The 15,208-nt window shown below is 34.9% G+C and overlaps 1 protein-coding gene across 1 annotated transcript in view; it reads right to left on the bottom strand.

The window, feature by feature from the left end:
* Nucleotides 1-1,538: 1,538 nt before the first annotated feature.
* The window catches only part of LOC137631553 (AF4/FMR2 family member 4-like), a 179,286-nt gene continuing 165,616 nt past the window's right edge, over nt 1,539-15,208 (bottom strand). Inside the window, 13 exon segments of the mRNA XM_068363358.1 lie at nt 1,539-5,993; nt 6,125-6,497; nt 6,788-6,881; nt 7,219-7,287; nt 7,585-7,660; nt 7,663-7,781; nt 9,051-9,137; nt 9,284-9,546; nt 11,218-11,440; nt 11,574-11,731; nt 11,928-12,093; nt 13,135-14,660; nt 15,065-15,151. Coding sequence (XP_068219459.1) covers nt 5,887-5,993; nt 6,125-6,497; nt 6,788-6,881; nt 7,219-7,287; nt 7,585-7,660; nt 7,663-7,781; nt 9,051-9,137; nt 9,284-9,546; nt 11,218-11,440; nt 11,574-11,731; nt 11,928-12,093; nt 13,135-14,660; nt 15,065-15,151 — 3,348 coding nt within the window. The 3' untranslated portion in view covers nt 1,539-5,886.

The raw sequence follows: 15,208 nt of genomic DNA on the forward strand, positions 1-15,208 counted from the left end.
AACCACAGTATTGCCCAACAGGATACACTAAGGGAATGAAGATAAACTTACAGAAACAATGCATGTGCACACTCCATGCAGTAATTGCTAAAAAAAGCAGGGGAAGACATCTTCATATGCAGTATTAAGCAAAAATTTGGGTGAAGCTAGAAAGCTCTCTTGACTACAGACATGTGTTCATTGAAGGGCAATATGAAGATCAGAGAAGGTTCATAGAAATGAGAGATTTTATCAAAATTGTTTTTAAAATAAAAATGAAGTCAAAATTACAGCTCCACTAGGATATATCAAAATTTTATCAAAAACATGGCATGGCATCTGTAGAACACCTATTACCATAAAATATTTACAGTATTCAACAATGTTCTAATGGATAACGTTCTATTCTTGGGAAGAATCCCTGGGAAAATGTAAGAAGCATTTTTTGGCAGATACATACACATACACAGTAGTACTCCTTTAGCCATTAACTTACTTCTTAGGATAAGGAGGAAAATCACTCGAAAAATGAAAACCTATGTAGGACAACTCACCGATTTGAAACAAAAGGGGTGAATTATTTCAAATGGAGGATTAGACAAATTTGATATCCTACATCTAAATTCAAGAATAACTGTGTGGAGGCTGAAGAGGAGGTTATTGTAGATGGCCACGCCAGAACTTGCAATTCTGCTGGCCGAAAAGGAGGTCAAGGAACCTCAACAAAATGGGATTTATTCTTGTCTAGAAGTTTTGAGCCATTAGCCAGATTCAAACAGAAGTGTTTAAGGCCAAAAGCCAACATTGATCTATCCATAGATGAAAGGAATTGAGAAATTCTTGGGAAAAAAAATAAATGCAACATATAAATTACTGTTGTTGAATTATCTCTTAACCTCTGCCAATGGTTATAATAACCCAATCACTGATGACAACAGCATTAATGGGTTTTGGAGTAGAAAATGAAAGTAGGGTGGTTTGAGGAAACATTTCCATAAATGGCAATGATCTATTAGGAGGCACCACAGGTCTGGAAACTACTCTCTCGATCAATAAAGGGCATAGAGCTTCATCACATTGACGAGGGAAAAGCAAGAATCTGTAATTTAACAATCCTGAAGGTGTCAACGTCCAGATATGCCTGAGGATATAACAACCAGTTTTAGTAGGGAACGGATCTTGTCTGCTCATGGAGTATCATGGGCTAACAGAACCCAATTTCGTCCTTATAGGGATTATGCCTCAAACCTTATAAATATTGGGGAAATTTCATCAAATTAAATACTCCTCGTAACCTCGCACAATTCAAATGTATAAAAAATGACATTCACTCATTTACGAATTGAATGGCTTTATAAAATTGGGGCACGAACCAGAGAAGCCATTAAGAGGTTTCATCATACATGAACCACTTTTAAGAACTTAAAAAATCAGATTGACAAAATCACTTAACAAGTTCAAAGTTATCAGTATTTCCACTCCACAATGTCTACCATTCATTCAATTGTTGATCTGCCAGTCACCATTTGAATAAAAAAGGAATAGATAAAAACACAAAAAAACATAAGAAATACTTTATTATGTACATGATATATCTGTAAAACAGCAAAACTGTGCATGTGTTATTATTCATTTACTTATTTTAGCTACAATCTTGGCATAGATTTGAATAAGACTGTCCTTTTGTACAGCTTCCGGGTTCCTCTACACCAGGCGCCCAAACACGGAAACGATACCACTACTTAAGTCATAATAAATAAGGTCAGAGTATGTAGGTATAGGAAGGACACTTTCCGTAAGAGGTGGGCATTTGTGAGTGTGTATGTGATTGAGTGAAATTTCACATACCGAGTACTATACTTGCACCCAACCAACCTCTCAACCAAGGCCAACACTCACAAGGTGGTGGAGCAGCTAGGGATGAATAATGCATCCCAGCTACAAGAAAACCCATTACTGGGATGATTTTCTATACACAGGGGAGCACAAGATATATTAAACCTATGCGAGGGGACATTATATATGAAATGAAATGACATGAAGTTATGATGATAATGAATGCAATGGCAACAAATGATGTGAGATATGATTATCAGGCCAGTATATCATTCCCTTACTGGCAAGTGACATTGCACTTGATATGCACAAAAAGAAAGTAAAACATTAACTGGAGGGAGACGCACTTAACCAAGATTCTCTCAAAAAGTTAAATGAAAAGTAATTGATGGACTCAAAGTTGACAGGAATTGTCCAACAAGAATTTGATGAATGAATGGATATATGAATAAAATGAACAATTAACACAATGTAATGAATGTGTGATGTGAACAATATGTATTAGAAGGGTTCCCCCACCTACCAAAGCCTGGTCACTGGAAGGCTCTGAGGCACAGCTCTTACATTGTAGTTGAATCTTTTAATGCACCTCAATAAAAACAAAAAGAACACATGTAAAATGGGCCAAATTGTAAAAACAAATTAAGTACTGGAGTACGGGAGTTATATACTGTTCATAACTAGAATGGAAAAGTGGCAAAGTTTAATTGTAGAAACACCTTGTTGTCCAATCTTCCAATGACAGTTCATAATTACTGACCTTCCAGGTGTAATAAGAAACCTATAAAAATAAACAAAACATTGAAGCTTTCACTCATAGGTAAGTGTACTTTTTTACTCTGAATAATGAACACTATATTCCACTTTAGTACAAATGAAGTAGATCTGAAAACATTCTCATATATTGAAAAAATATTTTACAACATACATACAATTTCATATAAATTTAACAAAAGATATTGATTAAAACAGGATTAATCTGAATTCGTTAAGCTCACAACCCTGAAGGCCTAAACATGTATTACACTAATTTTTTTCCTTTTTGGCACTTATCATTCCAATCACATGTATCTCATAAAGATTTTGGAAGTGTTTAAAATGTGGTCAATATGGTATTCATTGTCAAAAAAAGTCTTAAAAAATACTCTACTGACAACATAAATGTCTTGACTGAAAAGGACATTGAAACAACTTAAGGAGGAAGGGTCAATGGCGATTTTATAAATAATAAAAGTAGTTTCAAACAATGCAACCAAAGATTTGATACTGCTTTCAATTTTAGCTAGGACAGAATCACAAAAGGAATTATCAATTTCTGATGCATAAAATTGAACCTCAGTACACATAGGCTTTCCAGGGATGCAAATACCACTTAGTGGAGCAACATTGTACTGTGTTTGTAAGTTTATTAATCGCCAATGGCGTTTAAATATCACAATTAAACATTGTCTTTCAAAGAGAAAGCTTTCATAAAGAAAGTAGGTTAAGTATAGTTAAGTCATTCATTCTTGTCCAGGCCTAGGCCTTAAAACTGCAAAATTTTGTGCATACAAAGTCTGTCAAATTAAAAGTAAACAATTCTAACCACAGATCAACTTGACTGAAGCATGAATCTTTACACCTAAACTCATGCAGGAAAAATATTGAACTACAAAATAGAGACAAGTGTGTGTGTGTGTATGCATGTGAACTGAGCAGCAGCAAAAGGCCACATATCTCAGCTGGTGCTGCTCGGCCAGCCATCAACAACAACCACCTGGGTGGCTCAGGAGCTAAGTACACACAGACACACTGCCTACTAACCTAAATTGCTTAACCCTAGCAGGAAAGCTGTCCTTTTACACCAGGACATTGACCTGCCTAATAAAATACTAAATTGCATAACATATATATAAAACTATGATTTGAAATAAATAGAAATAATTGCAAACAACAGCAATGTATTTTCATGGGTCTAAACAGGAAGTGGGAGAACCATAATTAACAATGAGCACTTTTACATGTTTTACTCTCTTTGGCTTTGCCAATAAAGGGAATATATACACATTTGTATATACATTTACAGTATATATCTTTCAGTGAGCAATATGAGATGATACAGTAGAGAATGGTGGTATCTTCCAGCGATTGGGCATACTAGGAAGACCATATATAACACAACAATAGGATTTTGTCCCGAGTCAGGTTGTAACCTCCTATATTTCTCTTAACCTGGTTGCCACCTAAGATTCCATGGAATGACAAATCAAAACTTTAAAAAATGGATTATTCCATTTCAAAAGATGGACAGCCCTAAGAGTTAAGATCTGGTTTGGTAATACAGATAATTTAGATATGAATATTAACTATTTCAATTTCTAATGCATGGAAGAGTAACCTTATTAACTTTAGAATAACTTACATAATTGCTACTTATACATATTTACCATCCAAGATATCATCCATTAGCTGGAATGACCAATGAATGTGGCAACCAGATTTCAGGAAAATATAGTATATGAAATAAGTAACCAGAATAAAAGAAATGAAAATTGGCCTTTTACATGAATGAGAAAATTCTCATTGTTTGTGACAAAAAATAATCTAATGCATTCTTGATTTGAAAATAATTTACGAAGTCAAACAACTTTGAGGTTTATGCAAGTAACATCTTGTGAGCATCCATAAAACTAAAGTATTTATAACAGCTTGTTCAAAGAGGACAAAAATAATCCAAAAGTCAATTTCTCTTCTCTTTGCACGCCACTTGTCACTCAATTTTAGGGTTCTCTTGGCAATTAAAGCCCAGTATAAAGATACAATATGCTATCAGCAATGTATTCATGGTCAGTACCATTATGAATTCTCAAAATATGTACAAAAATATACATCTGGCAGGGTTGTGTGTGCTCAATAACTTGCCACAAAATACTAATTACATTGCCAAACGGCCAGCAAGAGAGAGGCAGAGAATTCATGGCCATGGTATGTGTAAGGCCACTCCAAAGCAGCACAACCTCTGAGCTTACACTATACCAACAACCCTACATTTATTTTATGCATACAGCATTACCATATCATTCACTATATATACATATATATATAGTAGGTATATACATATGACATATACATACACATATATATACATATAACTGCTTTTCCTGAGGTTACTCTCATAACTGCCTCCAAGCCAATCATAGATCTATGACAGGATTTCTTGTATATGGTTGCTGACCAGGTGAGATACTCTTACACGTGAAAGTCTAAAGCTATTTACCCTATAACAATCTATCTCTGATAAGAGAGACAATTCACTGCAATAATAAAGATGGATACTTGAGATATTAAGCTGGCCTTTCAACAGCACAGTATAAAGCTATTTCCAAGTACTGTATAGTATTGTGAAACGTGGGAAGTGGTTTTGGAGCACTGTCAGGAGGGTGGCCATGGATGCACTTTCAACTTTAAGAGCACACAAAGGCATTGTCTTCACAAACATGGACCTCTCATAAATTTGTACGTTCTGGGTGGGAAAAAAACATAATCATAGAAAAAAATAAAAAATATGAGATTATTTGGTAATGAAAAATCTTTCTGAGAACTAAATTTAATAGTAATAAGGCATCACAGTTCTTAATGAAACCAGAAACCCAAGGCAGGATCTTAGGGGTTTCTTTGCTGCAATTTACTAGCCTCCAAAATGGCCAATAATAGCAAAAAATTTTCTTCCACTTACAAAATTTCCTTTCAAATTAAATTGCAGAACAACCTATGTCAATTTACACATAGCCAAACTGCACTATACACCATTAAATATATTGTGTAATCCTTGAGAAAGTGTATGCTTTAGTACAAGCTGCATATAAGATATGGCTATTCACTTATTAAGAGATGACAAGGCATAGTGGGCAATGCACAAAGGTCTCTTCACAATGCTACACCATTCTTAAAATGTGTTCGATAAATGGTTGTACTTTTCATGTATAAAGTTTATTCAAAGCCCAGTGTTGGACTTTTGTATGACCTCAGTGAAAGAAAACCAAGAGAAATAAACAGAAAAAAAATAAACAAAATCAACACTGGCAGCACTGGCTAGTCTTTCAGACGCTGGAGGCCACACTGCACATAATACACTAGCTCAGATAATGACGAATGTAGAGTTAGCGGACTTACAAGATGATCCAGCTCGATGAAGAATTCTGAGGGAAGAAAAATGTAATTTTTACTCAAAACGAACTATTGCAAAAGTTAACACATACCTAATTACATTTGCAAACATTCCAAATAATACAATACAACTTCAATTGGTAAAATCTTGATCCAACATTACCTTGCATTTCATTTTTGAGGACACAATTGTCAGCCTCTATCCACAAATCATGGGCAGTTGAAAGGTGAAATGAGTACTGGTGCTGCTTCATAAACAAGGTATGAATAAACTGAGGCACTGGTACTGTCCCAGATCCTGGAGGTGGCTGCGGATGGGGAGGTGTATGGCCTACTGGAGGTGGTCCATTCTTGGTACGTGCTCCCTCAGTGCTAGTGGTGTAACCAGACGACTGTGAGCCCTCTGAACCTACAGACCCAGCTGGTGAGGGTGTTTGGGATAAGTGTGAAGGAGAACCACTGGTCCGATGACCACTCCAGGTACTAGGATTGGCTGAGGTGCCCGTCGTTTCAATATTTCCATTTTTACCGTAATTCTGCAAATAAAAACAACACTTTTCACTTGAAAAACTTATTCAGGATTAGTGACAGAATAATTTCCCACTGTTTATAAAGATAAATGAACAAAATTACTCATTTTCTGTACCAATCATTTGGATTAAAATGAAACATTTACTACGTAACAATACCAATCAAGTATGTCAAGGAATACATGTAGCATGTTTTCAAAATCATGATTGTTTTTGCATTCTTTTGTGTTTCATAGCCAACTGAAGTATAGTTTTAATAAAACTGAAAAATAACTATAATTCCTGATGATACTTACATTTACATAAGTTGATAACTGCCTCTGAATATCCTTATACTCATGTCTAATCATCTTGTATATTTGGAGCGACAGTAAACTCTGGCACCGTAAACTGTAAGATAAAACAAAAATAATTTGTAAGTTAAAAATCTAAATTTAAGCAAATTTGCTTCTTAATTACTTATAACCATCTTCATTAATTTTTGCCTGGCATAGTTACCCATGTATTCAATATATCTAATTTTAACTTAAATGCATTAATAGGTTAAACTTAACATATACCTGTATTATAAATGTCTAATCACTAGTAATATACAGTAAATTTTGAGCTATTTCTTTCATATATCAAGGTTGCTCTATAAGGAGCAAGAAAATTATATGAGATATGGGTCGCTGTACAGACTTTTACAAAACACCTCAACGTCTGTTACGATAAATATTAAACTTACCTTATAACTGCTAATCTGTTATCCAAACTTCCATCTTGCTTCTCTCTCATGACTATTGATGATACATGTCTGTAAAACAAATATATAATGAGTAATAATCTTTAAAAATGTGCCAATACTTATCCGTATATAAAGAACATACGTAGCTAATCTATAAAACTGTATGAGAAATTGTCATAATTTACCGCAAAATTCAGCATCAAGAAACTGCAGCAAAAAATTTAAATGAAATGGCATTAGGTTATTCAAAAATTTCAACAATTATAGTTTAAAAACAAACCTTAAATCTACTAATTCAAAACAAAAAATATCAAATAAAACTTCAGATAGCACATCAACAAACTTCTGACTTTACATATAACTTACCTAATGAAGTTTAATGTGTCCTTGTAGATTCGTAATGACGCAGATTCCTCTGTTTTGGGGTCATTTTCCATAGCCTTCCACTAAGAATGAAATAAAGAGCAGCTTCCAAATATTTCATTACTTGTGCAGATCTATCCGTTTCAGCATCAGCTGTGTGTTTTAAATCTTTAGCCATACTTAAGAAGCCCATATAATCTCTGGAAAATAGAAGTAAAATACATTATAACAACTGACCAGAGTAATTACAAATTATTTTGCTGTTGAGGGAGGACGTGGCTATTTGGTCCTCTACTTAGTGCCCCACAAACTTACCATGCCTAACAACCAAGTTTGAATGGAGTAGACGTGTAACACAAATTAGAACATTCACTGGCCTAAACCACTGATGAAAAGTCTGTTAGCAATCCCAAGAGCAACAGTTTCAATAGCATTCCCTTCCCATTATCAACATAAGTCTCTCAGTACAGAGTTTAGACTTCAAAAACAAGTACAATATTACTTCACCCCCAAACCGTCTCATAGATGAATATGTGAATTCATTGAATTCCTCTACTGCATAGTAAATAAATAGCAAGTTTTTTAAAACTGCAAATCAATATAAGGAAAATCTAACATATCATCTCTATGGGATTCGTTTCTATAGCATATCGTTTAACAGTCGGTTGACTTTGCGACTAGAATTTTGCTCAGGAGGTGTGACCATCAAGTAAGTAAAATAATGCATAGAATCCTAACACGGTTTAATACTATTCCTACAATTCTTTTTATATAGATGCTTGCCATACCCCTATATTTAATCTAACCTGCCATGTTTTGTTTTTCAACTTTAAAAAATTTGATAAACTTACATAGAATGTAATTTTATTCTTTTCATAAGACATGGTGTGGTTGAACACTAAATGAGACCTGTCACATCTATCGTTTTGTCTAGATCTTGCCTAACCTCCAGTATAATCTCCCATACCTAAAATCATTTAAATAAAACCTCTCTGACCTTATGTGCCTCTCATAAGAATAAAAAACTTTTGGGAATTAACTCCCTTTCCCCCTTGCGATAAACTTCACATTTCCTTCATTTATCACCTAAACTTCATATTAATATCCAGAATAAAAAATAAAGTATATACAACTATAAACTGTTTTAATAGCAAGAAAAAAATTTTGAAACCAAGTCCCAATTCCCACAATAAATTCCAGAAAAATTTCTAAAATATCATGAAATCAGGATTAAGAAACGTCAAAACATTATTGATTGCAATGTTACAATTATGGTAACTGTAATATATTCACATTACAGCACCTTAAGAAATAAGAGCTCTCACTGATATTGTTTTTTTTCATGACTGAAATTGGAGATCACAAAATTACATTGATAAACTACATAGAAACAATTTTCTTCTTTCCCCATACACAATGGAAAACTTTTCATAGTTATTTCCATCTCAGATTAAACAAGTGAAACTTACACGTTATTCTCCGGCATCATCTTCCTCTCAAAATATGAGGGATAAAGCCTTTTATTCAAATTTATGTAATACGCTTCAAAGGATGACCTGTGGAGAAATAATTAAATCCATTATTACACATGTTGAGAATTACAAGAGGATTCAACTTGGTTCACAAAGTCAATTAATATGAAACTTATGAACACTTGGCCACAGAATTTTAAGAAGGCTAAAGGCACAAAAATAGAGCTTACTGGTCTGGAAAAAACTGAGCGGAACCCATGGAAACAACACCGGGAAAGACAGATGCTTGCTTGTGGGACTGGGGAGGTACCATAGGAGTACCATTCTCTTGTGCCTCTGCTGCTGGTGCATCTCCAGTCCCATCAGATGTAACAGCTTGGTCCGCATTTGATTTGAAAGAAGCACCATCTGTCCTGGTTTCATGCTCAGATGCTGGTCGTGAATGATAATTATTATCTGTGCCTGGAGTTGCATGACTTTCATCCACTTTTCCCTGGAGAAAAAAACAAAACATTTACAACATATTCCCAACCAAGTAGTGTGTCAGTGTACATCGGTCAAACAATTACAATAATATTAAATGCAGTCCTGCTAGGATATGTAAAAATAAATATGTGATATGTCACGTTACTGTACTTTGGGTACAACTACACTACCAAATTAGTGCGGACAGTAAGAAAGCATCTTATAAAATAAAACATCTCATCATCGTAACAGCAATCATGTGAGGTTGCAAATACCTTTTTCAAAAATTTAACTACAATAATTTTGAAACATATGCTTCAACATAAAGCCACCAAGCAAACATGCATTGAATCCTATTAATAACATATTCCTGCAGGAATTCCTTCCTAGGATTCTAAATGTTTACACATTTAGTACAGTATGTACATGTAAAATGTGATTTAAGAATTTAGTGGCCCATAAATATAAGGTAGGTGATGAAGCCAGCATACAAGGTGACCTAATTGAACATTGCAGTCTTATCATTTGCCATAACATCACTGATGGACTCAGTTTGTTGGTACAAGAGCAGCAGTAAATAACAAACCATCTTACAAATTCAGTTTTACAATTACTAACAGAATCTTTTGACATGAAACCACAGTCACCCTTCAGAGAATATTGAAGGAGATTATCTTTAATATTTGCAAGACATTCACTATTAAACACAAAATACCATTTTAAAAAATGCTAACCTAATTCCTTCACTGAAAAACCTTCAACCGCTGCTTCTATGATTCACAATAAAACCAACAACTACTCCCTTTTAATAAACAAATTAAGACTAGATTGAATTGGACGATTTAGACCAAGGACTGGGTAGGATGATTCTCAGATGAAATAAGAATATCGTTAAATAAAATATGGCAAACTCCTAATAATTTTTTTTATACTCAATTTCAAAAGAATTTCAAGACTCCAATTTTTAAAATCCAAATACATAGGTTACAGTGAATTAAATCTCTATTGATAACCCAACATATTGTAAATATTGAAGAGCGAATTATTTTCTAAAGAATACCACATGCCAAACCAAATATTTTATGTTAATAGAAAGAATACGAAACGACAAGAAACACAATTATGCCTGCACTGTAAACATATTTTTCAAGTTTTGACAGTACTTTAAATGTCAGCCCCTCTGCCCTCCTAAATTAGTTTATATCTACAGAATATGGGCCATAATAACTGAAGATGGCTTGCTTGCTATGAATAAGCTTAAGTATTGAAGCTTTGCAGTCAACATATTGGCCTTGTAGATTAGACAACTAATCACAGAGCTTTCATACACTTATATAAAAAATCTAAAGCATGGAATTGAATGACATACAGAAAACTTTAAAAAGTCCAACTAATGAGAATCATAAGTTTAAATTGAACTCTTTAAGTAACCATGCTTAACCCTATGTGATTCAAAAAACATTGAAATGTCACGAGAAATTAACTCTGAGATTCTGAAAGGAAATTTATTTAAGCTGCAAAGGTAATTCATAAATTCTCAATACTTTCAAAATAATTTTTTATGATGATGTGTTGTCATTCTGAGCATTTAAACTCAAGTAATCTTAAGTTTCAAAGGTTTTTAAAGATACAAAGAAATCTAATTTACCATTATGTGAAACTGGTTAAAACCAAACATACAACGCTATTTTGTACATACCTGACTAGACTGTTGAGAAGGCTGAGGTCTTTGGGGATATGAATTTTGCTGCAAATCCTTCTCCTGACTCCAAGCACGAGATGAGCTACTCTCACGCTGGCTACCTGGCCTAATACAAGGACTTTTCATAGAAGAGTCCTTTACATCCTTCGATTTAGAAATTCTTGGTTTCTTACCAGTCCTTCCTGATTCACTGTGAGAGCTACTTCTAGTGCTTTCCAAACTGTAAATATACATATTTAAATTAATATTAAATAAAAAAAACACAAATAGCAAATAACAAGGAATTCGTAGGTTTGAAATAAAATATTTACCAAAATTCAAGCTAATAACAATGGAAAATCAACTTTACACACCTGCTCTCTCTTTCCCGATCCCGTTTGCGTGAACTGCCGTGATCACTTTCACCCCCGGTGACTCGCAATCTACTGTGCACATCACAACTATCTAAGGAATTTGTATCACCAACAGAATTCAATGTAGAGTACTCTGGAGCTAGTCGCTCACTCTTACACTGCAAAAGGAGAATTAAAAAGTTTTAATGGCATTGCACTTTCTATCCATAACTTTTATTGGACATATTCACACTAACAGAAAATCAGAGGCCAATTCTTAGAATTATCATTTTTATTATTTTTACTATAATTATTATCATTATTACTTTTTTTGTGGGAACCTGATAAAAATAAAAAATCTAATACTGTACTCACTCTTGGTTTTTTACGCTCATGAGACGATGGAGATCTCTCAGGTACAGAATCTCTCTTCTTCTTCCTATGGGTTCTTGAATTTGAGGTGTCAGACAAAGAGGATGGCATTGGGCTAGAGCGCTGCCGAACACTGCTAGGACGAGCCATCACAGTTTCTCCCTCTTCTCTGTTAAAACATGACATATCACTTTAAATATACAGTACTGTAAATTATAGCCCTGCATGAACCAATGTGCTTATAGGTGTATAATCAAATACATCAAAATTGCTTACTAAGCAGGACTATTTACAAAATCTGAACACAGCTCTACACTTAAGGAAAGCACACAATCTAAAATAAGAAAATGTAACCCAAAAAATGTCATCCTGCCTAACACAATTTACAAAAAAATGTATGGATAAATTCCACTGCTAACTTCTATACAGTTACTTAAGTCACTTCAACCTGTTCACTTGAATCAACATCATATTACACCTGAACAGCTAACTAGACACTTTTACTATATAACTCCCGCAAACAGTTCAATTACTAGAAACCTACTGTATAAAGTGCTACTGTAGTAATCCTTGAAAAAACTTGAAAGAAAAATTTCTTATCAGCTGTATATGAAACCTTTATAGTCTTCATCACAAATTCTCGTATCATAGACATATACCAAGGCACACATGAAACAAAACAAAAAAAGGGGACCTCTACTCTCTACGTTCCTCCCAGCCTGATAAGGGACTCAACCGAGTTCAGCTCGTACTGCTAGGCTGCCACAGCCCACCCTCCCCCGTTATCCACCACAGATGAAGCTTCATAATGCTGAATCCCCTACTGTTGCTACCTCTCGTATCAAGGAACCCTAAATAAATATCCTGAACCTACCAACAAATAATTTCCTTCCGAAGCTCAAAGCACAAGTTCTTTTCTCAGCTCTGGTTTCATGATATTCAATGTAAGACAAGTATCATCAGCAGCTTTAAAATATGAAAAACCTTAAGATTGCTCCTACAATGATTTTCATTAGAAAAAAATAGTATATAACACTTCAGCTTTCATTAGTGAACTATTAAAAATAACTTGGAAACAACAATAACCCAAGACATTACCTTGTACCCTATGTAAAACCTAAGAAAAAATGCTAACCATAATTCTAGAAATAAAAATAAATAAATGACAAATATTTTGAACAAAGATATTAAAGTACAGTATAACACTTACTCCTTCACTTTGGAGTCTGTTGATTTACTTGATATTTTCTCATTATCACTATCATCACTATCGATAGGTTCCAATTTTTGCTCCTTTTTAGCCTTTTCATTGTCATTTTCACTATCTGGCCTGCGCACACGAAATATGGACGAAATTACACGTGCTTTATTGTCTTCGGTACAAGATTCTTTTGCATTTGGATCACCAGTTTTTCTTTTCCCTTTACCCCCTTTGCCTGTAGTTCTATTGTCTAGCACTTCCTTTTTATCCTCCTCTTTTATTTCTGTTTTCAATATACACGGAACACTATTAACATTAAGTTTGGGCACTTTATCAATTAAACTAAGGGGTATTGTACACGTGAACTTTCGGGAACCAAATTCGTGATGTAACTGGGATGTGGGCACTTTTGGTTCTGGACTAACTATCGGAGACTCGCTTAACTTATCAACTAACGGAGACACACCATGTCTACCACTTAGTCTGTTGTCCAAAGGACTACTTTCACTTATATCTTTACTTCGCTCTATTTTACTCCTGTCTTTAGAGTCACTGCTACTCGAACAAGTTCCACTGTTATTTTTGCTTGTTTCTCTGTGAGTCTTGCCTCTTCTCCTACTTTCTTTTTCTACAGGGTCTCTTTCCCTCCCCTTCTTATTGTCTTTTTCCACAGTAAATGCTGGATTCACCAACGATCCCTTTTCAGTATTTCCTTGGCTACGACCAAAGAGATCCTCACTTTTATTTGTATTTGATGGTTCTGAGCTGGCTTCACTTAGTGGTGTCCTTCTTGAACTGTTCTTATTAGAACCAACAAATGCTGGCATGGGGGAAACATGCGGGCTGGATTGACGAGCCTTTACAGGGCTGGAAATAAATTCCTTTGCAGGCCTGGAGGGGGTAATTCTCTGTGATGGTGGCTGTTTTGAAGGAGTTATGGTCACTACATCAATTATAGGACTATCACTATCAGAGTCAGATTCACACGGTACGTATTCACGTGATTTAATACCCCTTCTAGGCTTAGTTTCAGATTTGGCACCATTCTGATTTTCCTTTGATTCAGTCCTCTTTTTAGGAGTCCGCCTTGTGTTATCCCTTGCAACTGCTGTTTCGTTAGACTTTCCATTTTTATCAGGTAACTTAGACAAGTCTTTGCAGGAACTAACTGATGGTACAGTAGACTGATTAGAGCCAGGCTTTAATGGTCTACCAGAGTCTGACTCACTACCAGAATCATGATGACTTGGGGCTACCCTTCTAGAGAGCTTGTCTTTGGACTGTCGATATTTCTGTTTCTGAGGACGTGGCAATACGCGATGAGTGGGCGTGGGCCTGTGTAGGGATTCCTCAGCATCAGAACTATCGTCTGAGGGAACTGCTGGCTCGTGAGTGTGACGAGTGTGACGAGGACCACTGTTCTTGACAACCTTGCTATTCCGGCGATCACGTTTTCTTGGAAACTGGGCAGGTGGCTTATCATCAGGGGGTGGATCATCCTCTGGGTGACTCGGCACAGGACGTGGAGTAACAGTCTGGAAAGGAAAAAGGCAAAATTCAGACTGGTTCCTTGGGTGCTGTGTATTACTTTCCCTTCGGAGCACTATTACCACCTTTTTTTCAGAGATGAATTGTTATTGTATAGCTATCGAGCTTTAATCATAACTTAAAAATTGATTGTCAAATGTCAAATGACGGAGAGAGTTGAAGTAAGGTAGATTGTAGCAGTAGAAACAAGTACCACTAATACCATGCCATACTTTTTTAAACAGCATACAAATAACAGATATAATACATAAGAACATGTTAGGCCCTTTTCATATCATTCAAAATCTTCAAGATGTATAAAATTTACATCTAGTGGTGTTCTAAATTTATATATATTATATTACACTCATATATACATATATATTGTGATAGAAAAAGTAATAAAACTTACCTCTTGTGAAGATGGGGATTTTATCTTCCTATTGGAAATGAATTTCACCAGATCCCAGGGATTGGACGACTTATCCCCTCCTTGACCCTAAAAAAAATTTAAACATTTACTAAAATGTACAAAAAATTATATTCATAACCCACA

Source organism: Palaemon carinicauda, chromosome 40 (assembly GCF_036898095.1).
Source record: "Palaemon carinicauda isolate YSFRI2023 chromosome 40, ASM3689809v2, whole genome shotgun sequence".
Taxonomy (NCBI): Eukaryota; Metazoa; Arthropoda; class Malacostraca; order Decapoda; family Palaemonidae; genus Palaemon; species Palaemon carinicauda.